This window comes from Diadema antillarum, unplaced genomic scaffold (genome assembly GCF_040938485.1).
Source record: "Diadema antillarum isolate AM-2024a unplaced genomic scaffold, OU_Dant_1.0 seq00001948_RagTag, whole genome shotgun sequence".
NCBI lineage: Eukaryota > Metazoa > Echinodermata > Echinoidea > Diadematoida > Diadematidae > Diadema > Diadema antillarum.
This window is the reverse complement of record NW_027272608.1, coordinates 374620-401183: the sequence shown is the minus strand read 5'-3', so window position 1 is coordinate 401183 and position 26564 is coordinate 374620. Positions and strand designations below refer to the sequence as shown.

At 39.5% G+C, this 26564-nt stretch overlaps 1 protein-coding gene across 1 annotated transcript in view; it reads left to right on the top strand.

The window, feature by feature from the left end:
• The window catches only part of LOC139713326 (neuralized-like protein 4), a 52014-nt gene that overhangs the window by 8551 nt on the left and 16899 nt on the right, over positions 1–26564 (top strand). Inside the window, exons 4-21 of the mRNA XM_071625071.1 lie at positions 3967–4078; positions 5736–5824; positions 7195–7335; positions 9574–9688; positions 12363–12459; positions 13968–14116; positions 15180–15298; positions 16481–16643; positions 17474–17743; positions 18662–18740; positions 19923–20092; positions 20887–21015; positions 21854–21999; positions 23103–23315; positions 24062–24160; positions 24584–24724; positions 25379–25543; positions 26091–26249. Of these exons, the coding sequence (XP_071481172.1) occupies positions 3967–4078; positions 5736–5824; positions 7195–7335; positions 9574–9688; positions 12363–12459; positions 13968–14116; positions 15180–15298; positions 16481–16643; positions 17474–17743; positions 18662–18740; positions 19923–20092; positions 20887–21015; positions 21854–21999; positions 23103–23315; positions 24062–24160; positions 24584–24724; positions 25379–25543; positions 26091–26249 (2556 nt within the window). The remainder of the gene's footprint in view (positions 1–3966; positions 4079–5735; positions 5825–7194; positions 7336–9573; positions 9689–12362; positions 12460–13967; positions 14117–15179; positions 15299–16480; positions 16644–17473; positions 17744–18661; positions 18741–19922; positions 20093–20886; positions 21016–21853; positions 22000–23102; positions 23316–24061; positions 24161–24583; positions 24725–25378; positions 25544–26090; positions 26250–26564) is intronic.

Genomic DNA, 26564 nt, shown 5'->3' with positions numbered 1-26564 from the left:
TCATCAAACTTGGCAGGTAGCATCCCTAGGGGGTTAGGAACTCAATTTGTTAAAATGGGCACCATGCCCCACCCAGGGGGCCCCCAGGGGGGCCCAAACCCCCCAAAATTAAGGAATCTGTAAAAATCTTCTTCTCTAGAACCAGAAGTGATAGAGCTAAGTTAATACTATGAGTTAGTACATTGATGACTGTAGTTTCAAGTTTGTTCATGGCAGAATCAGGGGTGCCCCCCTTGGGACCCAGGGGAGGGGGGTGGGGAAGGGTTCTAATGGGGCCTAAATTGTACATTTTCATCGTCTTCTTGAGAACCCCATGACCCATTTTCACCAAACTTGGTAGGTAGCATCCCTAGGGGGTTAGGAAATCAATTTGTGAAAATGGGCACCATGCCCCACCCAGGGGGCCCCCAGGGGGCCCAAACCCCCCAAAATTAAGGAATATCTGCAAAAATCTTCTTCTCTAGAACCAGAAGTGATAGAGCTAAGTTAATACTATGAGTTAGTACATTGATGACTGTAGTTTCAAGTTTGTTCATGGCAGAATCAGGGGTGCCCCCCTTGGGACCCAGGGAGGGGGTGAGGAGGGGTCCTAATGGAGCCTAAATTGTACATTTTTATCTTCTTCTTGAGAACCCCATGACCTATTTTCACCAAACTTGGCAGGTAGCATCCCTAGGGGGTTAGGATCTCAATTTGTTAAAATGGGCACCATGCCCCACCCAGGGGGCCCCCAGGGGTCCCAAATCCCCCAAATGAAGGAATCTTTATAAATCTTCTCTAGAATCAGAAGTTATATATAGAGCTGAGATAATACTATGAGTGAGTACATTAATGACTGTAGTTTCAAGTTTGTTCATAGGAGATCCAGGGGTGCCCCTCTTGGGTAGGGGGGGGGGGGGGGGGTGGTGGTTGGAAGGGTCCAAATGGGGGCCTGAATTGTACATTTTCATCTTCTTCCTGAAAACCTCATGATGGATTTTTGTCAAACTTGGCAGGTAGCATCCCTAGGGGGTCAGGATCTCAATTTATCAAAATGGGCACCATGCCCCACCCAGAGGGCCCCAGGGGGCCCCAATCCCCCCAAATTAAGGAATCTTAAAAAAATTGGGCCCTTATTGTACATTTTCATCTTCTACTTGAGAATGCATGGTCAAATTTTGGTAGAGCTGTGAATAATTTAGATTAGTGACTGCGTGAAAGGTGAACTTGCGATACTCAGGTGAGCGCTAGACCCGCGGGTCTCTTGTTTTCATTTGGTATGCAGTATATATACATATGCTCAACCCCCCTCAGTCAAACGACCCAGAGAATGTACACCTCCGTTGCAGTGGATATTTCTACATATTGTAATTCCAATCTTTTTCAAAACTACTTCTAATTCAGAATCGATAAAGGCCTTGAAAATTGAGAGTGAGCTGTATGCAATGAACATGAAAATGCTCATAGTAATGATAGTCTCATCTTTAGAAGTGCATGATTGTGTACATTTTTATATCAGTACTTAGGGCCATCAACAAGCCTTCTTTCTTGCGTGGATATTTCTACATATTGTAATTCCAATCTTTTTCAAAACTACTTCTATAATTTCAGAATCAATAAAGGCCTTGAAAATTGAGAGTGAGCTGTATGCAATGAACATGAAACTGCTCATAGTATTAGTAGTGATAGTCTCATCTTTAGAAGTGCATCATTGTGTACATTTTTATATCAGTACTTAGGGCCATCAATAAGCCTTCTTTCTTGCGTGCCAAAATCTGTACAAGTATATCATTCAGCCTGTTTAGAAACCTTCACCAATGAATACCTAGTAGTGCTTTGCATTTCTCAAGTGTTTTCCCTCTCTCTACCCTCTTGTTTAATGAAATGACTCAGCAGCCTACGACCAACTTGTACATTTCGTGTTAAAGCAAATTACAGCAGAAACCTTCATGATGCAAGTGGGACTAATACTGTCCATTTGTCTAGATTATGTGTATTTAAATGATTGAGTGGATGTGTGCTGAGTGAGTGAGTGAGTGAGTGAGTGAGTGAGTGAGTGATCAGTGTGTGTGTGTGTGTGTGTGTGTGTGTGTGTTTGTGTGTGTAATAAATGCAAAAGTGTTCATGATTGTGTCCCTGTTCAGTGATTTTTTTTTCAGCATTGTGAAGGGAAACTCTCACCTTGAAAAGAAATTAATAATTTATATCAGTAATCATGGCATCCAGATGTTTTAGTCATATAGGTTATGTCTCTAGAGAGTGAGTAATGTAGTATGTAGGGCCTACTTGGCCATTCATTCTGTAGAGATGGTCAGTAAAGGCAAAGCATTATTACAAATAAATACATTTTTTCTCACCTGCCCCATTGGGTAGTTGAGCAAGGATCAGGTACTTTCCAACAGGCAAGTGCACACTTGCCCAATGGTAAGTTTTTGTTGCCTGGGCAAGTGGGCAAGTACAACCATGGGTGTAGATTTGCAGTATCCTGATATTCAATGTTTTAGTACTTAAAACATTGATTAAAAAAAAAAAATCATTGGCCATTATACTGATACTTCAGATTCATCAATGTTACATTGCTGCTGCCATTACAGAGTATGTCACATTTGTGTTCGCGATACTGACATTTCTCGTCTGATTTTCATCATAATTCTGTATCGAGGTATATAAAAAAAAAAAAAAAATCTAGCTGCCTTTATCTTTTTGGTGAAAGCACCCTCATTTGTTCTGTTTTTATACACAGAAAGCTTGATTATTGAGGGTCTGCTTGTGTGTGCTCTACTAGCCTCATTTTGTGAAGGATTTTCTTCATATTTTGTACTAGATATATTTATCATGTAAATGTAGCCAAATAACATTATGCTGTAAGGCAGAGATTTCGCACAACCCGGGGGATACATAATTTCCATTGCTTGACCGTAGACATTTGTAGATTATTCATTATAGGGCATTTTACAATGTATTTTTCTCTAGCTTACCCTACACGACACACATTGTTGTATAGTGCCCTACATAAAATTGCTATACACCTATATTGCAAATAAGGCAGTAACCTCAATCTATTTTACCCTTCCCACATCCAGTGGAAAGAATTGAGTGGTTTTTTCCCTCGAGCACAGAATACATCATCTTCAATTGCATCTTCAGTTGCGATCTGCTTACCCAATGTAGGCTGATTGAACGATAAGCTTGCTGATTGGCTGTTACTGTTTCGGTAGAGAAATAAGGTTAGAATAGAGTTCTAAGGTTAACATACAGTGTAAGAGATCCAATCCAAGTCCATTCAAAGGCCAAGTGGTTGACTGCACACTCTTGTGCATGCATTCCTTACCCTGCTGTTAGTCTGTAATTATTTGTGGTGCGTGGATGATAAAACCTAAGCCACAGGGCCTTTGCCTTGAGGCTAGTATGTTACCTGATGTGAGAGGTTGATTGCATACCTTGGGAAAGAGTTTAAATGAGTCTGTAGTCATGTAGTCTTCACTTTGCTGGAAAAGGGAAAGATTTTTATTTAAAGCTGACGGTACTAGGAGATATGAGAAATGCTGCAGAGAGGGCTTTGGCACTTTAAAATTTGTGTACAAAGAACTGATTTTTTAAACATACTGTGTACCTTTGAATTGATTCATTCCAGTTCAGTATTTATGTTTTATTCCCAAGTGAAGTCTGAATGGAAATTTGAATCACATTTCTCCCAGTCAGGTGACTTTTTTTTCCAAATCATGTTCAGCCAATTAATGATGCAGAGGTGTTTTCAAGTCGAGTGAAGCTTGATTCTGAGAGTGCGTTTTAATCTGAATGGTGTGACCTCTATAAGATATGGTTTACAGACATGATGCCTAGATTGACCTGTAATTTTATTTCTGCCCTATTGTGAGCATAATGGTCTTGCATGTAAGGGTATTGAAAGATGTTGCCTGTTTGGTTAACAGACCATGGAGCGTAATGACACATTTGATCTGACTCTTCTTTTTTTTTTTTGTTTAGATCCGTATCGACGAGCTCATTGACAAATGGTCGGGGTCCATAGAGATCGGAGTGACGACACACAACCCGGACACTCTCGATTTCCCCGCAACCATGACGAACTTACACACAGGTAAGCAGATGGCATGGATGTTGCCCAGTCAAAACTTAACCCTAACAACATACTTATTTCTAAAATGTTTGTGCTTTTGCACCCGTCTCTACCTGGAGACAGTCCAGGGGGACCAGCCTGCACTCCGATTTATACTATCAGATAAAGAAAGTTCTTTCCTTCCATGTTTTGTGTTTTCAGACATGTGATGATGATCACAAGAGTTTTACATCATTTTGCCCTCAGGAGTTCCCCAACCCAACAAGTTTTTGGGAGACAGAAATTTATTGTTTTTTTCATACTCGTACTTTGACATACACGTAGCGGTAGTAAATCCCATATTATCAAGTCTTCACCCAGACTCAGAAATTTGGTGTGAATGTACTGTGTACCTACCATCTATCTTTTCCTAATGATATAGAAGTATCAATATAACAAACACATAAACATGATTCCTTCTACTCTTAGTAAAATTCTGCAAGCAAGTTTAAGGTCAACAACCTCCAGTAAAACTATGAATATATATATGATTGTGCACATTGGCTGCCACATTGTACAAGTATGACGTGTACACTCCATTGGTTTCTTAATACCGGTACCTGGTACTTGTCTTTCCATAGATTGGACCAGAGCAACTAGCCCTGGCAGAGACACCAACAGTCTCATCAAGTGTCCTCATCCTGGCATGATACATGTAGCATCCTTCTTTAGCAAAATAAAATCTCCTCCTACCAGCATCTACACTATATCTACACTATATCAGTGGATGCCACAGCCCAGTTGCTGTAAAAACGCGACAGGGCTAGCAGGATGGTGCACAACAACAAAGCGAACATAAAGGGAACATGCTGATCATGTTGAGTTTTGATGCTCAACATCATTTTTGTCACCTCAAACTCATTAAAGACAATCTTCATTGATTAGACTTCATGTCGATGTTATCGATGTTGACATACACAATTTACAACTTACCGAAAAACAAAGATTTTATGCAGTGTGTGCGAATGGTACATCAGGACTTCACGCGATCGGAGCTGCCCTGTAGTGCAGCTCCGATCGTGTGAACTCCCGATTTTTCAAAATGGCCGTCAGTGAAAGACGATGTACCGTTCGCACACGCTGCATATAATCTCCGTTTCTGGTAAGTTGTAAATTGTGTGTGTCAACATCGATAACATAGACATGAAGTCTAATTAATGGAGATTGTCTTTAGTAAGTTTGAGGTGACAAAAATGATGTCAAGTATCAGAACTCAACGCGATTTGCATGTTCGCTTTGTGTTCGCTTTGTTGTTGTGCACCATCCTGGTACAGCCCTGTCGCGTTTTTACAGCGACTGGGCTGTGTATAGTTATGGATGCCTGTGACAGTTGGAATGCCCCAATCTGCAGAGCTATTTTGACCTAGCTCATGAGAGCAGGCATGGGAAGTTATTTATTATTTGGAGATGATGCACATTACTGTGCTTGTCTGCTATGTGCCCTGTTACCATGGAGACGAACATCTAAAAGAATGTATGGCGGCCTGAGGCTGTACAAGGATGTAAACTGGCACCTGTGCCTGTAAAAAAACAGAGGGCTGATTTAGTTGCAGGTCAAGTGTTCAGAAATTTGTATTTTTGAAAGTACCTATGCCTGCTTATCTTTGTTGCCACTGCATACATTTTTTCTTCCATGTAGGTACCATCATGATGAGCGGCGGTGGCATCTTATCCAATGGGAAAGGCAGTAAGAGGGAGTATGGTGAATGTACGCTGGATGAACTTGGGGTGAGAACTTGTTGCAATTTTTTTTTCTTTAATCAATATTTTAAAGGGGAAATCCAGTCCAAATATAAGTGAGTCTGATACAAAAGAGTGAAATCTTATGAGTTCAACAGTAAAAATATGACTGAAATCAGATGAAAAATAAGAAAGTTATGACATTTTGAAGTTTTGCTAATTTCTGCAAAACAGTTCTTGTACAATGGATATGAATCTTAGGCAAATGAGTGAGCTAACCATGTCGTACCCTCACAATTTTCCATTGATCGTGTATTACACAAACAAAAAATGACGAAAATTCAATGTTTCTGTCATTGATGTGTGAAACATGATGTTATTCCTGGTTGAATAATTTCAGAATAGTGATCAGTTAGGTATACAAGGATTGAAGCCTCGGGCATAATTGCGTTTGAATGAAAAACCGGATATTTCAAAATTTTATGTACAAACTACGATGGCAAGTTGTGAGGGAATGACATGCTCACTTTGCCATTTGCATATTCATATTGACTGTTCAAGAAAACTGTTTCCCCCCCCCCCCCCAAAGTAGCGAAACTTCAAATGTCATAACTTCTGATTTCAATCAAAATTAAACCGTTGAACTCATAATATTTTACTCTTTCTTATCAGACTAACTTGTATTTGGACTGGATTTTCCCTTTAACGGAGAATGGCCAGGGCTCAAAAAGGAATTTACCCCAATATATCGTCGCTGGGGCGACAAGACCTTGTATCTACAAAATGCCAAATGTTCAGGAGAGCCAAATAACATGGCGGCCAAAGCACTATAGCGAATGGGATAGCCTTTCCTTTGACATGCCGTGGTGGCTTCATTTTTGGAGTAAGACAGTTGGGACTTGGACAGGACATCACTTAATGCAATGTTTGACCATTAATCCAAAAAAGTCATCTTCACCAAAATTTCAGATACAAGGTCTTGTCACCCCAGCGACGAATTATGAATCAGTTCAGTTGATGTGAAAATATTAGCAATACACATATCAAGTGCAGTTTGAGAAAATGGGACATAAGTTGTGAATTTTTTAAGTTTTGGTTAAATCCATGTGCCGTCATCACAGGATAAGAAGACAACAACAACTCATGATGTCACAATAGGGGAACAATGTGAAGAAAATGAAAATTTAATTTGACATTTTTATATTTCATTTTACTAGCATAATGAAAGAGCACTTGACTTGCCTCTTTCAGAATGCAGGAGAAATAGTATTACACTTAACATATATATCAGTACCGGTATTTAGAAGTTGAATGATGACAATGGTAGTGGTCATGATAGTGGTGGTGGTAATAATGATGCTCATACAATCATTTTTTTTTAAAAACTCAATTTCTCATCATTCACATCCTCATGTTAGGTTGGAGATCACATAGCCGTGGTGCGCAAGACGTCAGGCGATCTCCACTTCTACATCAACGGTCGCGATCAGGGCCTGGCAGCCCCAGATGTGCCCAGCACAATATATGGAGTAGTCGACTTATATGGCATGGCAGTGCAGGTGAGCCCTGGGAATTTTGAGCCAGGCATTCAAGAATGAAAGAGGAAAAAGCAAGAGATTTGAAATGACAGCAAAACATGTATGAGGGATACAATTTCTGTGCCATCTATTGTTGCACCACACTGGGGAAGTCTCAATTGCCAAATTAGCCTTTGTTCTCAGTTTGAGGCCATTGTCAATGGACAGATCATGTTACCTAGTGATGGATGTAAGTGGAATATTTTTGCTGTGATTTCCATGTGTGTTTAAACCCTTTCTCTGCCAGTGAGTCAAATGTGTACTAATTTCACGCACATACTTATGGACAAGAATTTAATGTGGCAGGCAGAGAGTTAAACAAACCAAAGAGATATACTTCTACTCCAGTGTTGGGAACATACAGGAATCACTTCATTGTATTGTATTGTATTGTATTGTATTGTATTGTATTGTATTGTATTGTATTGTATTGTACTGTATTGTATTGTATTGTATTGTATTGTATTGTATTGTATTGTATTGTATTGTATTGTATTGTATTGTATTGTATTGTATTGTATTGTATTGTATTGTATTGTATTGTATTGTATTGTATTGTATTGTATTGTATTGTTGTTGTTGTCGTTTTCCATTTGAAAAATGTGACTCTACTCAAAGGAGATTGGGTCACGATAATAAAAGCATCACATGACCGCATATAAGGGTCATCAGCATCCAGTTAAAGGGATAGTACAGTTTCAGCTGAGACGGAGATTCATGCTTCCTACGTTTTTTGACGATGATTCTTTTTAGCTAATGAGAAACCTCTTATGGAATATGAAGGAGCATATAATTCCTAGAGGAATTCAGCGTTTATTTGAAGAAAATAAGTTTTGAAATGGCTGAGTTATCCAAAACAAAGCAATCCTAATAAAAGGTGGGACCCACCTTCTATTAGGTTCACTTTGTTTTGCTTTGTTTTTGAATATCTCATTCATTTCAAAACTTATTTTCATCAAATAGAATTTGAATTCCTTGTGGAATTGTATGCTCTTAAACATTACATCACGTAGTTTCTAAGTATCTCACAAAGAGTTTAAAGCTAAATTCTCACCTCAAGCAATACTATACCATCCCTTTAATGTCAGAGAAATGCATATAGGGGCTTGGTGGGCTGTGTGTCTGTTATAATGGGTAAGGTGCTTACCTCATATCACCTCTTCAGCTGTCACTGTACATCCTTAAAATTCAGTGTCACCCCTTATTTAACTTTTGTCAGATAAAGAGAATAGTAAAATTTCTTATCAAATTCAAACATTAATTGAAGAAGTTACAGATTTTCAAATTCCTGCATGTTTTCACAAAGCGGGTATATTGGCTGTCACCACACAGCAGAGTAGATGTGGTACTAAAAATAATCACCTCACAAAATTGAATTCCCATTTTTACAGAAATGTGTGTATGTACAAGAAAATGCAATATCATTTCATGTTTTGAACTACAAATGTAAAAGCTTGTTTACATTCTGGAAGGCAGGAGCGTAATCAAAACTAGATATATATTTGCAGCCCTCAATGATGTGTTGCAGGTCAATATTAGATCAATGTTCATTATCATGTCATGACATAAACGTATATCTTGGTGTGCTTGTACACCTCTATGATAAAACTCGGATTGGATATTTGATTGATGTTAAATCAGGGCATCAAATTGAATGCAGGCTTGCCTCGATGCACCTGCAGCACCCCCATTGGCATGATAATATGATAATGTAATAATGCTAGTAATAATAATAATAATGATACTACTACTACTACTACTACTACTAATAATAATAATAAAAGATGATGATGATGATGATGATAATAATTATGATGGTGATGATGATAATAATAATGATAATAATAATAATAATAATAATAATAATAATAATAATAATAATAATAATAATAATAATGATAATCATCATCATCATCATCATCATCATCATCATCATCATCATCATCATCATCATAAGGTCTTATTTATACCCAGGGAAGCCTCTTCAGTGTTGCTACTGTTCTACCAGAGGGCCCTGCCATTATTACTACCCTAGCATTGCCAGGTACCCATTTATACACCATGGGTCGAGAGGGACATAGTGGGTAAAAACATCTTGTCCAAGGACATAAGCATTGGGCGGGATTCGAACTCGGGTCTTCCGATCGGCAGTCGGGAGTCTTATCCACTATGCCACAGCACCCTCCTGTAACAGATCAGTGTTTGATTGGTGTCAATCAGGTCTCGATCGTGGAGCACCACCAGAGCACGATGCTGGCAGCCCTGGACAGACGGCTGATGCACCTCAATTATCTCAAGAGTCTCGCCGAGCAGGAGCTGCCATATGTGTTTGGAGGTGAGACAAGATCTAGTGCCTCTTTAAAGTGAGACAACTGATCCTCCTCAAATTGCCAGAATTTTGAATGCGTATTTGGAAGCGATGCCTTTGCAAAACATAGGAGTTTTTACCAAAAGCTGTCTTCATATATGATGATGTTTCCTGAATGTACATAGCATGGTTTAGATGCAGTTGCTTGTAGTACATTTTGGTGTAGTGATGAGAATTGAAAATACTGACTGCACATCATCTTCACTTTCTCCTGTATACCTTTCAATCTACTTCTCCCCATAAATCCAAGGAGTCTTGATTTTTAAACCTATTAGCACCTGAATCGCATGTATCTGCCTCTCATAGAAATCTCTGAAATCACTTGTGGGGTTACATGTTACATTGTTTATTGACATAATACAGAATTCAAATTGATGAAATCAGTTACACTGTATATGATACAGAATGTTGAACAAAGCAAGGAAAAGTTTTGTGAGGTACAAGTTTGATGAGAACATCATTTAGGTATTGTTATATAATTTTGCATATTTCCAGCCTATAAATTAGCTATAATGTTTTTATACCCCCGCCAAACGAAGTTTGAAGGGGGTATATAGGAATCAGCAGACGGTCGGGCGGTCGGGCGGTCGGTCGGGCGGTCGGTCGGGCGGTCGGTCGGGCGGTCGGTCTGTTGCAAATCTTGCGTCGCGAACTACTTCCTCAGTTTTCAACCGATTCCCATAAAACTTGGCACAGATGTGTGCCTTGGGTTGTAGATGTGCAAGACGTATTTTTTGACAGTACCCAAAAGTACGTTGCCATGGTAACGGCATATTATGGGCAAAAATGGGTACAAATCTTGCGTCGCGAACTCCTCCCACAGTTTGTGATCAATTTTTATGAAATTAGGTACAGATGTTCATCTGAATATGTTAATGTGCAAGACACATATTTCCGCAGTGGCAAAAAGTGCGTTGCCATGGTAACGGCATGTTATTGGTAAAATATAGGGCAAAATGCTTCATGGCAAAACTGCTTCATCAGTGTTCTTCCAATTCTCATGGAATTCATATTGAATGTTTGTCTTAGGATATAGGTCAGCATTACACATTTCTTGACAGTGACAAAAAAGTATGTTGCCATGGTAACAGCTCACATATTATGAGCCAAAATGATGGAAAATTTTGTGTTGCAAACTACTTCCTCAGTTTTTGCCCAATTTCCATGAAACTTGGTACAGATGTGTGCCTTTGGTTGTAGATGTGCAAGACGCATTTTTTGACAGTACCCGAAAGTACGTTGCCATGGTAACGACATATTAATGGCAGAAGATCAAGGAAAGATCTTGCGGATTTAACTACTTCCTCAGTTTTTTGACCAAAGCTTATGAAATGTGGCACACACCTTGATCTTGGTGGGAAGATGTGGAAGACATATTTTTCGGACGTGTCGGAAGCTGCGTTGCCATGGTAACGGCATATAAATGGCAGAAGATCAAGGAAAGATCTTGCGGATTGAACTACTTCCTCTGTATTCGACTGAAGCTCATGAAATGTGGCACACACATTGGTCTTGGTGGGAAGATGTGCAAGACATATTTTTTGGACGTGTCGGAAGCTGCGTTGCCATGGTAACGGCATATTAATTGCGGAAGATCAAGGAAAGATCTTGTGGATTGAACTACTTCCTCAGTTTTTGACAAAAGCTTATGAAATGTGGCACACACAATAGTCTTGGTGGGAAGATGTGCAAGACATATTTTTCGGATGTGTCGGAAGCTGCGTTGCCATGGTAACGGCATTTAAATGGCAGAAGATCAAGGAAAGATCATTCCTTGGGTAAGACTGTCGTCACGGGGCGGGGGTATTAATCACCTTCAGTGATATTTCTAGTTTCTTTTTGTTTTTTTCTGTGCATTAGTGTCACTAAATAAAAAATATAAACTTCTTCAAAACTATATTTTGCCTCAGCAGATTAAACACGCTAGCCTGAAGTTGTAAATATTGCGTTGTTTGCAGTTTTACATCCTTGGCATTCTGTATTCAATCTATGGTTACCAGATCTATATATGTTCTTTCTTCCATTTTACTTCTTAAGCTGTAAAAGGTCAAGGAGTGAGTAAACATCGCAATCAGCAGTTTTACATACTTTGAATTTTAAACCATGCCCATTTACATGCAAGGAACTGTTCTCAACTGCAATTTGTGTGGCTTCCGTGTCTCACACTGCACAATCGTGACAAATATTTTTCAAGACTTTAGGAGGACTTGTGTAGATTCTTCATCCAAGTTATTGGTCTTATCTGGTATATTTTCTCGTCACGTGTGAAGTATGTGCTGATTTTACCTCATTCAAGCTACTTCAGATTTCTGGTAAAGTTTGTTTTTCTTGGCTGTGATCTGATTGTATTTGTATGATTTATCTGTTGGTATTTTCAGAAGTTAGATAGCATCATGGATTGCTAAACTGCTCACCCGCATAGTTCTGCTGCCTAACATACAAAAGATGTAACCATTCTCCTGTCAAGCATTGAAAAAAAAAAAAAATCATGTTCACATATTTATCCAGCGTTATTCTTATGCCTCTTAAATTTCATGATATTTCTCTTAGCTATAACTTTTCAATAGCATGCTAGCTGTATACTGCATTGAAATTGATATTTTTAATTATTGATGTAAATGTTGTTCTTTTGGTATTCCAGATGGGGACAGAGTGATGGCGGAACCTCTTCTATTCCACCCTATCTGTGGGGTCCATGCTGAAATCATCAATGGCTACAAGTCAGCACACAGGCCAAGGTAAGAAACAAAAAGTGAAGATTGATGAAGTTCTTGCATTAAGTAGTTTTTTATTGCAACAGATGTAGGGCAATTTGTCAATCAGTTGCAAGAAGTGTAGAGATGAGCAACACAAACAACGACAGGTGATACCCGTCGATTGAAAAATTTTCTCTGTAAAGAGAAGATCAGCTGTCAACTAGGTTGTGTAGTCGGGGGTCCACCTACCTACCCACACACACACCAAAAAAACCAACAAAAAACGGATGAATGATATTGACCCTCGTGGTCCACCTGGGGTGACTAGAAATAGTTGGCAAACAGCATCAAGCAGACACATTGTGATACGAGATGAAGAAGAAGAAGAAGGAGAGGAGGAGGAGGAGAGGAGGAGGAGGAGGAGAGGAGGAGGAGGAGTGCATTAAATTCTTGTCACTTTGGAGTTTCAGTTTGATTATTTGTGTTGAATTGAATTCAAAATGTTTTTGAATTCAAAGAAAGATTTATATAAATATGAGAAGTTGAAGGAAAGATTATAGGCTTAAGAAGACAATATCAGAAGGGCCTTTTTCGATTTGCACGTTCACTAGTGGACTGCGACATATACGGTCATTTTTTAAGCAATGTGCATCGATGAGCTCACCATTCGTAGCAGATCTCTTGAAGGTGTTCACCCTAGTTTTGCCATCATTTGGAAACTGTGACATTAAAGAGATTTGAAGGTGATTTAAAAGATGGCATACATTACAGTCCACTAGTGAACATGCAAATTGAAAAGTCCGTATTGGTCCTGCATCTGCCTCTGCTTACATACCTCAAAACCAAGCCTACCTGTGATTTGCTATTTCACCTCTGCGAGGACCATAAGATATTTGTATATTTAAAAAAAAGCATCTAAAGGACAATGTTAAATCAAAATGATCAGTTTTCTCTTCTGGACTTGGCAGCACTGTATACCAGTTTTGACTTGCTTTGTTCAAGTGCTGTTTTTTCTTACAGACAAAACTTTGGACTGCATTTGAAAGCTGGTATCCTAGAACAGTCGTCTCTGGAAACCAAATGTGTTAATTGCATCCCACATGCAACCAAACTATGAGAAAGTTGATGTGCTTGTGTAGTAGCACAAAGTTTATTTCATTTGTCTATTTTTATTATTATTTGCTGTTTTTACCTTAGAAGACATTTGTAACATTGCTGCTGCTCAGATTTAGTGTCAGATCTCCCGAAGTGAGAAAACTCGCGCAGTTGAGGTGATAGTGGCCTAGCAACTGTACTGAAGTGTTTTGTAATGCCAAGCGCACACAGCAGAAAACTCACAAATTTATTGATGGGACTTCAGCATCCACTCTCCTTTTAGTGTGTAGACTGGGCATGCACAGTTCTTCCAAAAATTTTGTGATTTTTTCATCGGAGCTAACATCATAAGTTTTTGGAGTAATGATAACACCTGCAGTGTAAAACATCGCAAGATTTAATGTCATTATTTTCTGTAATGAGAGGTTCCTTTCTTTATTGTTGTTGTATTTCAGAGCCATGGATGACTTCAACAATGCCGTGGTCCTGACGAATCGCCCTCTGAAGGAAAACGAGATGTTTGAGGTCAGGATAGACAAGATGATTGACAAGTGGGCGGGGTCACTGGAGCTTGGCGTCACCACACACTCCCCGTGCAATTTAGGTATGCTCATATATTCATTTTCTGCTTCCACCTGCTTTACGTGCCAGATTTTACATGAATGGTTGAGGGTGAAATGAATCTGTACAGAGTGTGATTTGTTAATTGTTATATGCATTGGCCGTTTCTGTAGCTGATCAATACCGATACTGAGTTGCCAACTGTTACTTATTTGCAGTGTTTTGTACTACTTCTTTTTTTTTTGCCAAAAATATAGCAGATTTAATTGAAAATACTACTTTCCCCCAATACCATTACTACACATGTCTATTGTGGGAAAGGCAAAAATACTGTTTTTTCACCAAAAATGTGCCTTTTCAGCCCTCAGAATACTGTAGTGCTGTTAACAAGGTTGGCATCACTCCTGATAACCTGAAAACAGCCATCTGTGAATAGGACGAGAGGTATCCTCTTTATCCCTGGTGTGGCATAAAACAATGGCCTTGGCATGTGAACTGTTGCATCATTATGCCTGACTGGGTTGTTTTGTTGTCTCCTTTTTTTTTGGTTTAATAATGAGGGGAATGAATGGAGTACAACTGAAATAAACTGGGCAAGTTGCTGCAAATCGTATGTGCCCGTTTTCCTGTTGAAAACTAGGGATGTTTCATAGCCCATACACAGACTGTTCAACCACACAGCACAATGTTTTACATTACAGTTTAAGACACTGGAAATCCTATTGTGTTATCGTGTGTGTACTTGTGTACTAGGCCTTTCTCAGTATTCATTTTTTTACTGTGATCATTTGTTTATTTATACAGTATCATGATGAGGATGATGGTGATGATGATGATGATGGTGGTGGTGATGATGATGATGGTGATAATGATGATGATGATGATGAGTGGTAATAGAAGTAGTAGTAGTAGTAGTAGTAGTAGTAGTAGTAGTAGTAGTAGTAGTAGTAGTAGTAGTAGTAGTAGTAGTAGAAGTAGTAGTAGTCGTAGTCATTGTAGTATCATTTTTGTTCCTGTTAATGTTATTAGTGGTCTCTCTCTTGTTTTCCTCCACTTTAATTTCACATTATTGACTAGCGGGGTTATTATCTGTCTTTTAAACACAGATTTTCCCTCCACCATGACCAATGTGAGAAGTGGGACTTGGATGCTGGCAGGGAACTGTGTGATGCACAATGGGACAAATATCATTGACGAGTATGCCACTGACATGGATCACCTCAAGGTCAGTGTAAACAAACATGAAAAAACATACAAACAAACAAACATGCTAATAGAGATAGAGAAAGGGTTGTTGTAGTGTGTCTTCTCTCCCTGTTTTGACATTAGTCCCTGCGTCGTGGGGACAGCCCCATGCCATAGGACTGTCCCTTCCAAAACCGTAATGTGGACGCTCACTGGGACTTGTACCCCCGTCCCCACGAAGCAAGACGGGTCCGGGGACAAGATTTGGAGGGGAGAGTGACCTTGAGGCGTAATTGATAGCATCCAGCTCTATTCATCAAATGTGCGCATGCGCAAAGTTTGGTTTCGAGTGGCAGGACTCACTCCAAGCCCCGATTGCCCCTGCAGCTCAGGGACAGTCCAGATAGCAGTGCGGACAGTCGGTCGTAAAAAAAAAAAAAAAAAATAGATCTCTGGTGACTGTCTCTCTAATGTGAACACGGTGTCTGTCTCTTTCTTTTTGCTGCCATTCATATTGTGCCTCAGTTTATGGTGATTATGGTGGTCTCACTGATCTCGATGTAATAGGCTGCCAAAGTTTGTGAAACTTACACCAGGCTCACTTTGCCAATTTTTCTTGCTTTAATCCAGCCATACCTAAAAATAGTGTGCGTTGAAGAAGCTACTCCATTACTCTACTCTGTAGATGCGATAATTTCAGCTCAATTGAAGGGGAAAAAAGGAAGAATGTTACAAGTATTGTGTCAATCACTGATCAAATTTAGCATCTTATAGGCTCTATGCGATATTTTTCCATCATGTTCTATCCAGATTTTGTGACAGATTTATCAATAACTCTATGTGTAAATATCTGCAAATACCAATGAATCAGTTGTGTACTGTCATGCAAATCACCCAAAAAAAAAAGAAGAAAAAAGACCTTCTATACGACTGACGTCACGGCTACAAGTATCATAGAATCATAATGGCCCTTGGTTGCATGTGGAAATTTTTGTTTGATGATACACTGTCAGTCAGATGGATACAAAATCTATTTTAGGTCATGACCCCCTCAAGCTGTTTAATGATTTCTCTTTTCTTTGGGCAAGTTTCACATTGGGCAGTTTTTATTAACCAATGCCTATCAAGATTTCAAATCGTGATAGGTAGAAGAGGGTGAGCCAATGTGTAGTTATGTACGGATCCCAGGTGAAAGTTTTTCCTTGATTTTTTGTCCTTCCAGAATGGGGACAGAGTGGGTGTGGTGAGACGACCCAACGGTGACCTCCACTTCTTCTTCAACGGCGTCGACAAGGGCGTGGCGGCCTCCCACGTGGCGTCGAGTCTCTACGGGGTCGTCGACCTCTATGGCCAGGCAGCCAAGGTCACCATCGTGGACATTCAAGGTGAAGATGGTGCACAAGAGATACAAAATGAAAACTGTAATGTGTTAATGGCACAGTTGGCAGAGTTGTCGTGAGTAACACTTATGACACCATTTGTTCCCACTTTCTTACTGTTTGCTGAGAAACGGAAATCGTTGAATTACTTGAATCAACCTTTGATGTTTTGATTATATCAGGTAATTAAAAGAAATTTAGCTGCCTTTTGATTAATCTGTAAATGACCTTTTAACCAACTGCGCTAATGTAGATCTTGAATGTAGGTCATCTTTTAAGTGTATCAATTACTGAAAAAGGTAAAATCAAAGAAATACCTTCTTTTTTTGTTGAATCAAACAGTAGTTTCAAAGGAAATATGGTAATGTGTGTTGTCATACCATTGACCATATCTACATGAACCTTAAGAGAAGCTATGATGGCTTTGAAGAACTGTTACTATCGGTATTCCTGGGCAATCACTGTTTCTTCCATAATTGTCAACTTTTAGTATTGTTAACGTGTAAATGAAATATCTGGCTTGCTGCAGCCATTGTCTCATGGAGAGTTTGCAGTGTAGACAGGCAATCAGCTATGTTTTGTTATTTTGCAGTGAGAACCTGTAAATGAAATATACCATTAGCTTGAGACAGAAAAACAATGTCTGAAAGACAGCTTGCTGTATAGACATGCAATCTGGAATGTTAATGATGTGTGTTGCCAATTTGCAGTGTTGACCTGTAGATGAAATATCTCATTAGTTTTAACATTTTGACATGGAGAGTTTGCGGTGTAGACATGCAATTTGTTACATTTTTTAGAAGCTCAAGTTAGTGTTGTGTGTTGCCAATTTGCAGAGCGAGCTCACATAGAGTCAAGGGAGGGGATGACGCCTTCCAGCACCTTCACCGTGGAGACGCCCGTACTCCATCCGCAGCAGCGCTTCCACGCCAAGCACGGCCGAAACGCCACCATCAGCAACAACGGCCGCCGCGCCTTCCGCGCCAATCCGGCCGGAGAATTCAACGAGGCCGTGGTGATGAGTAGCCATCCGCTGGCCAACGGGGAACTCCTGGAAATCTGTGTGGAGAAGATGGTTGACCGATGGTCTGGATCCATCGAGATCGGTAAGGCCAGACTCACACGTGGTTCAGTGTGGACAGAGATAATTTCACCATTAGCCCTCCTTAACACTTCATGTGCCACAGTTCAAGCCCCTATGTGCCACATAATCTCGCAATCCATCCCGAGCTGTATGTGTATTTGCATACTGATCAGTGTGTATAGAGCTGTATGTAATTTCGTTACGGTGATTCTCGGTCTTCCCATTGCACGATATCCCCACACTACCAGGTCCCTAAGGGTTAAGGGAAGGCATTGTGTAGGGAATCCCACTGGATGTTATCTGCTCTTGGGCACCAAAACAGTGATCATTATAGTGTGCTTTGCTACAGTCTACAGTAGAAGTGACAGGTGGATTTTATCCATAGATTATTCTCTGTTTTTGATTTGTGTTTGTGCCTGCTGATGTTCTGCGCCCTTGGAAGTATTCAAGTGTATCAGTAATTTCCATTAAGCTGCGGGCCTGCATGTCTTTGTTCATTGTCCATGTCTTAGATCCTTATAGGAGCATGTTTTCCAGACCAATTCATCCTTATCACTTTGATAATCATGATTTATGGTACCATCACAGCATAAGAATAAATTACCATGGAAAATATTGCTCTAAGATTTGACAGGTGCTAGAAAGAATACATTCATGTTTAGTGAATTTTATGGTCTTTATGATTACCAGGTAATTGAAGAAAAAAAAAAGAAATAACAGTCAACACCTCACCTAAGTCGAATCCAAAGGGACTAGAGAAATTCCTTTGACTTACATGAATTTCAACTACCCCACTAGATTTAATGCATGTTTGTATCCACCCAAGGTAGAATTTTTCTTTGACTCAGCCAACTTTTGGACTTTTGTGAGGTTGACTCAGGTGAGGTTGACTGTATACCGGCATATCCTATAATTGATTGATCCACTGTGTACTCAACAGGTGTAACCACAACCAAGCCAGAGGACATGGAATTCCCAAGCACCATGACAGACCTTGCCTCAAATACGTGGATGCTGAGGTAAATATCAGCACTCTTCTGACTTAGCTGCAAAGCTACCTTGCCTAGATATTTTAGATATCTTTTAGATATTTTTTTTTTATTTTTATATTTCGAATATTTTAGATATTTTGCATGCTTGAGATATTCTGAGTATTTTAGATATCTTAGATATTTTAGAATGGTTATATAGGCAGGGCTTTATTTTATCTTAAAGCCAACAACATCATCAAACTGTGACTAAAATTAAGTGGTCATGATGTCATGTTTTATTCATATTTTTTTTAAACATATTGAAACCAGTCTCTCAATCATTCAAATCATATGAAACATTTATTAACTAACCTACCTGTTGTATGAATTATATAAAGCATATATACCTGCAGTCAACCAATCTTTTTAGAAATGTGAGTCATAAGAAACGAATAATCAAACAGTCAATTGGTCATGTGAATCATATGAAACATATCAAATGAAATCATATGAAATGTTTAATCAGCCAGTCTGTTTGTAGTGTGAATCATATGAAACATGATATCAACCAGTGTATTAGTCATGTGAGACACCCATATTTTGTAGTGTTGCTCATCACGGTTTGCTGCCGGCTTCTTACTGGGTTTTGATTCCACCGGAGATGCAGTGGGCCATCTGAGTCTGAACACTAATCAAACAAACTGCTGAATTACCGATAGCTGTCAGCATTCTAGCTTCAGAGATTCCTTCATATGTCATATAAGCATGTTGTTCTGTAGATGTTTATTTTTTATAGGGTCCCTACATGATACATTTACTTTCCAAAATACAATGGGTTAAGATGTCATGATCATGTTTAGGGTAAATTGGTATCCTTGATTATCCTAATTACTGGTAGCTGTGAGCGTTTTAAGAGCTTAGGAAATTTGTTCAGATGTCACGCAAACCTGTCGCTTCCAAGACATGTGTACTCACCATAGGACCTCCTCATGACACATCCACTTCCCAAAACTCACTGGGTTAAGATGTCATGATCATGTTTAAAGTGAATTGGTATCCTTTTAGTGACAAGCTGTCAATCATGATAAGTTTGATGCTCCTTAAAGATTTGAGACCACTCCTCATGCCCCACCCCCACCCCCAAATCCTCTATTCCTATACAAATATGGTATTGCCGCTTTAAGTTCCATGAATATCTTTGTGTGTGTGTGTGTGACTGGCCCACCCCAGTGGGGCCTCTCTGATGCAGGAGGGCTTCACAGTCAACCACACCTACTCCCTCGACCTGGACACGCTGGTGGAGGGGCAGCGCATTGGCCTCCTCAAGACAGAAGAGGGAGCCCTTCATTTCTACCTTAACGGCGAGGACAAAGGCGTCGCTTTCACAAACATTCCAGAGAGTGAGATTGTCGTGCTACTTACACTTTCATTATAGCATTTCTCTATGTTCGTGTAGCCACTGCCATTTTACAGCTCTCTCAAGTATCTTCTCAGGAGACTTTGTCCCACAATATTTGTTCTTCACTCTTCTCTTTGTGATGATTGTACATAGGAAAATGCAAATCAGATATCCATTCATGTCATGGGGTTTTGATTTCATTTGTTTCTTCGGGAGGGGGAGTACATATTGTCAGGGATATTTTCAGTGCTTGTTTCTCTACTTACACACATATATAATGACACAGACTAAATGCTTTAATTTATCTCAGGCAATATGCTTTATAATCAAATTACCCATGCACATTTTTCAGACATTCATATATTAATGAATGCTAGATGAAGATTATGGTGGACATTTCCCTTTGTGTGCACGGCTTGCTGCTAAGTCAGGCAAAGCATAGAGAAGTTGTTTGAGTCACCATGAACCCCCAATCAGAAGCAAATGCCTATTCCACATCTGTGCTAACATACAGACACAAACAATTCGCATATATACAAAATATTGCCAAAGAGTATTGTTAAGACATAGCAGTACATTGGTAAAGCAAATGAGAAAAGCAGCATATAAACCAGTACCATGACACAAGTTATGTCAGGAAATATCATTTAAATGCTGATGCTCATCTTTTAAATGCTGATTGACTCTAGATTTTGAGAAATGATTTCATAGTCTAATTTGGCAAGTATATCTATACATGAAGTGACAATGTCTTTCATGTATGATAGTGATTTTTTTTTTCTGTTCTTTTGACAGCTGTTTACTGTGTAATAGATCTGTATGGACAATGTGCCCAGATCTCAGTGTACGACAGGACAGCCATCCTGTCTGAAAATCAATTCATCTTGCCTCCCCCCTCAGTACCGCCTGAAACCATCCTAACAGGTGAGTCTACACAGTAGAGTCAGCCTACTGGTATGTTCAATGAAGAAAATTATGTTTGCCCTGTTGTCGAGTCATAATGCTTCGGATGATGACAGCGACAAAGATGAAAAGTACGATATAGAGAATATCCGTGGTTCCTTTTTTTCCAACATGCTTGTTGAATTACAGATCAGCAATTGCGATCTTACAAATTTCATTTGCAGAGGGAGGCAAATCAGAGAAAGTTCACAGCTCAATGTTGTTCTATTGTTTATTTATTCACTCGTTAGTTCATGTGATCATTCCATCTATGGTGAAAAGTGGGATGTCCCAGGTTGATACCGCTGCTGACAAGATGATAGTCATGGGAAGCTAAATAACCACAATAGGTTGTTTTCATATACCTGTTTTTTTTTTTCATGCTTGTAAAAGACAAATTCACCATGTGTTACATGGAAAAGAACAACAATTGTGATAATGTCATGCTAATGTGGAGGTTTTTGACTTGTGATTTCTTTGCGAGTTCTTGCGTTAGTAAGCAAATGCTAGAAAAATGCTGATTTTTATATCTATTGTATTTTGACTGAAACCCTACTTGTTTGAGCAACTTCCAGCATTTTTGGTTTCGGCTTACCCTATTGACAGCTACCTCAAATATATCTAAAGACAAGTGAAATAAAGAAATATGTCTTCTAATTTCTTCTAGAAGTAATGAAAATGTATAAAAACATACGCAGACACTCACACACACACACACACACACACACACAGAGACACTCACACATACGCACAGACACTCAAACACACACACACACCCCGTATGGAAAGCAATCATCGTTGTATGCACTTTGACCCCAAGTACCTGGCTTGCCGCACAAGTTCCACCCATGCTGCGGCACCAACGTCTCCATCTCCGAAGACTTCGCCACGGCAACGAGGACAGAAGCCTTCAACAATGGTCTCGTCTTTAGCTCCAAGCCCCTCATCGAAGGAGATTTCTTTGAGGTGAGAGATGGTCTCTGGAAGTTTGCTTTCGGAGGTTCAAGTTTTTATTTTGTGTTTGCAGGGCATCCAACTATTGGATCTTTTTTGGTAAAGGAGATGAATCATACATTATTCAAAAATCTATCTTTTTTATAATGGTCATTATGTAAAATTTCAACTTGACAATTTTCATTTTATATTGTAGTAAGGCACCTTTAATATAGACAATGTATGTTGCCGTGCATCACAAAACCAACAAAAAGTCGCACCCCTTGAGTTTACGTGAGGACTCCAAAAAGGTGAAATGGGTTAACCAAGTGAATTTTGAGTTTGTCATGTTTTCTGGAAGAGCTATTCTTCTTCTAGATTATTCCCAAATTTGGAATCATAAAATGAATGGGAAAGTGTGTTTTCAGCAGTTTTTCTACAACCTTATTTTTGTAGAGTAGTGTGATCAGGTATGTCTTAGAGGCCATTTTTCATTTCTTGAAAATCCTTTGCACACTCTTCACTTTCAACTCTAATAACTTTTGACAGGATAATGCTACTGCTTTGAAAGTTAGCATTAATCATAGACAGAATGGATTAATAGAGCATGCTCAATATCAGCTCAATCTGATAGTCCCTTCTTTGTTGTCTACATGTTGTTTACATCCTAGTTTGTTTTTTGTTTTTTGTCCCATTCTTTGCACAGCTACCCCAGCTTGGTGAAGACAAGTGCTTGAATAGACCCTATCCTTCAGAGCCTTTTTTTTCAGTTCACACTTTTCCAGAGTGTGTGCTTTCTTTTCAATATTTAGATAGGTTAGGAGAGTCCATTTTAATTGAGTTATACATCATTGTAAAGCTTAGAGTCTGCTGTCTGCTCTTTCAGGATCTGTCCTTGACTAAAATTCCATGTCTGGTGACTTTTTGTTGGTTTTGTGATGCAGGGTCACATATGTTAAAAGAAATTTTGAAAAAGCGAGATTATTGAATTTTCTTAGTTTATCAGATGGTCCTGCTCATTATTCAAAAGAGCCATGGGTATTGGACAAACTGTGTATGTTCTCATGCAAAGTTCCCCTTGTAACCATTTTAAAAAATTGTGTGTTTTATTTCTTTTCGACATTTGTCTTTTGTAGGTCCAAGTGGACAGACTAGCCCGTCACTGGTCAGGGTCACTCTGTGTAGGGCTGACCACCTTCCATCCAGATGACCCCATCTTGGCTGAGCCCTTGGCGACCACGACCTCTGACCTGAGGGCAAAGGGCACGTGGGTCATGCAGGGGTCAGAAGTCAGGAAGAATGGAGCCACCATCAGGTCAAACTATGGACCAACGCTAGAGAGATTAGAGGTAAGAGCGCTTTGTGAAAAATCAGCCATCAAAATGTAGTGATAGACTTCTGTGATACGTAGATTTCTGTGATAGAGACCCATCACCTTTGGAGGTATAACCTGTTACTTTTAGAAAATTTCAGATGGTATTCAAGAATGCCATGCTATATTCGATTGTACATATTTGATTTGATTTATTCTCTGTACTCTGTATGCCTTTTTTTAGAATATGTGCATCAATTTTCTGCAATTTCATTAACATTGTTCAAAATAACAGTAATATGACTATTTTCAACAATTATCATCAGATACGGGTATACAATATATTTGTAATATAATTACATGAGTTACATCTTAATTTGCATACAGAACGACTGCCAAGAATAAGCACAAAGCTCAAAGCAGGACACTCATTTAACTTTCTTCCAGACTATGAAATCGGTTGAATTGAGCAAAAAGTGATACTATTGGACAGCCCGAATAATTGTTTGTCTGACATGCTCAAAAGTGACTGGTGTGCAGCCATTAATTGTAAACTCTGTATATATTGTTCTTGGAGTGTCATTACATGACAATGTTATGCAAACATGATGATGTGACTACTTGTTTAACTGTTACTGACAACTATATCAATCATAAACCCTGTGAAGATTATTCTTTGTATATCATTTCACAACATGTTGATGTGACTACTTGTTAAACTGTCGCTGACAAATGCTGCTTCTTCTCAACAAAAAGCTTGTCCCCATTGTTGCTCTGTTGTAGGTGGGTCATAGGGTCGGGGTGAGGTTGACCCCAGACCGCTGTATGCACATCGTCGTCAATGGGGAGGACTTGGGGCCAGCAGCGGTGGACATACCCCAGGTGATAAACAGTGAAAGATAGACCTTGAGAGACACATCATAGTAATGGATACAACCTGACATTTTGGTTTTCTAATGACACAGTGGAATTCAGATTCCCATATTTATTGTGTCAACTTTGTAAACCATAATTACAATTGCACATCCAACCAAGTTCTACTTGCCCATCTTTTATTTTTTATTTTTTTAATCAGTTGTGTATTTCAAAGCATATATTGAGCTTTTATTTGTTTTTAATCAGAGTATGATATCAAATTCTGAAACCATTGTATGAAATTCCACATCATTCTGGAAGGGGAAAACTGTAGATATAGATGGATAGATACACACTCACACTTTCATTGGTCCTGTATGGTCTGTATTAAAATCATTGTGACATTTTTTCCTTTCTCTCTCTCTTTGCCCTTGTACTCTGGGCTTGCAGGGTGTGTATGCTATTGTAGAGTTGTACGGGAGAGTGGAGAGTGTGCACTTGATCAGCTCATCAGTCAGTCTCCCCAATGAACCACTGAGGCCGCCCTCCATCTCATCAAACAGCGAAGAAGAGCAAGACTCAGAAAAGGAGGTAAGTGAGTTTGATATGAGAAAGGTATCTTTGTCATACTCAACATGAATAAACTCACAGGGGAAGAGCAGTTGCATTGAAATATCACAGGTTGTATTGTTCCTGCTTTTTGCCCGTTGAGGAAGAGTCCCGAGTATACTCGGGCAGGGGTCTATGGGAAATGCGTGTTGTAGTAAAATTAGCCCTTCCTCAATGGGTTAAGACTTGTACTTGTCAGCCTAAGATGTTCAATACTATTGGAAAAGCAGGAGTGGCATTTGAAATGATCACTGCAAATGAAAGCTCAACATCTTAAAGGGATGGCATAGTGTTGATGAGATGAGGGTTGGGCTTTTAACTTTCTGCGAGATACTAGGAAACCACTCATGAAGTGTTACAGAGCCGTTCTAAGATGAATGCAAAAGTTATGTGATGAAAATTGGTTTTGAAATAACTGAGATATCCAAAAACAAAGTAAAACAAAGTGCAAAGCATGGAAGAGGTCCCTTCCCCCTCCCCTCCCCTGGAATCTAATTAGAGGGAAGCAGTCAGCTATGTTGCAGAAACAATTTGAAAACAAAATGGCATTCTCTATAAATTATTATTTGTATTTCAAAGTCAATTGTGAGCAATTCTGCTGAATCACATTACCATGTACACTACTTGTCCTGCCAGGATGCCTCGACAACGTCAGAAAAGGCGCCCGCCATCTGTTTCCATGACAACCATGGAAAGAACATCTCCCTGTGCAATAACAGCCTGACAGCCAAGAGGATCGGGAGCTACCACCAGGGGGTGGTGGTAGGAGCAAAGCCGCTACCCCGAAAACAAATGTTTGAGGTGAGATTAATCACACTAACTTGTATATTCAAAGTCAGGTTTGCTTGAATTGTGGGTTAACTCTTGAGACCAGAGAGGGATAGGAAAGGAGAGAAAGAAGGTGTCTTTTTTTTTCCCCCCGAGTCATTTTTTTTTCCAAAGATAAGCCAAAGTTAGTGGATTCATTTCTTCCAGTTTGTGACAGCAAGTACTTTCCAGAAGGGTAAGTTCAGAACAGAGCAATCATGTTGATGTGTAACCCTTTTTGTGCTGGGGACTGTGGACATTGTGTACAATGCTATGAGGTTCTGTGGACCAAGGGTTAATGAATTGAGATGACAGCACTCATAAACCACATACTGAACATACACTAAAATGACATATTGATTTCTGTGTTTAGAAATCAAATGTTCTTTCGAAAAGTTATGACGTCTAGAGATGCGTAACATCTATGGGAACTGTCATAGTGAAGCTGTATGAGCACAGCCCTGTTTTGATTCCTTCCAGAGGCACCAAATAATCTATTCCTGCTTCATGTGTTTTCTTTGTCATCTTCTTTCGACATCAGGTCCAGATTGACAGGCTCAACGAGCACTGGACGGGTTCCATCAAGATCGGAGTGACCGGGACGTCTCCGGACAAGCTGACCTTTCCTGCCACAGCGTCAGCCATCAAGAAGTATTCCTGGGTTGTACAGGGGGAGTCTGTGTTCCACAATGCCAAGAAAGTAAGTTCCAGCCCTCCCGATCTAACCCTAGCCTTGGATTGTCGTATTTAATATTTAGGAAATGGATGGAACAAAATGTGCCAGAGCAAAAAAAAAGTAGTTACAATACACCCTCATAAACTATATGAGGGTTCATATAAACTATATGAGGGTTCACAGCACAGCACTTTTCACTATACACCCTCATCATTTTGCAGCTGAACCAAAGGTTACTTTACAAACTTTCTGCAAAGGTGGTCCTAGTCTTCTGAAAGGAATGCAGAATCTTTCATACTTGAATGCAGCATAGCTTTTTTAGGGGGGCGGGGTGTAGCA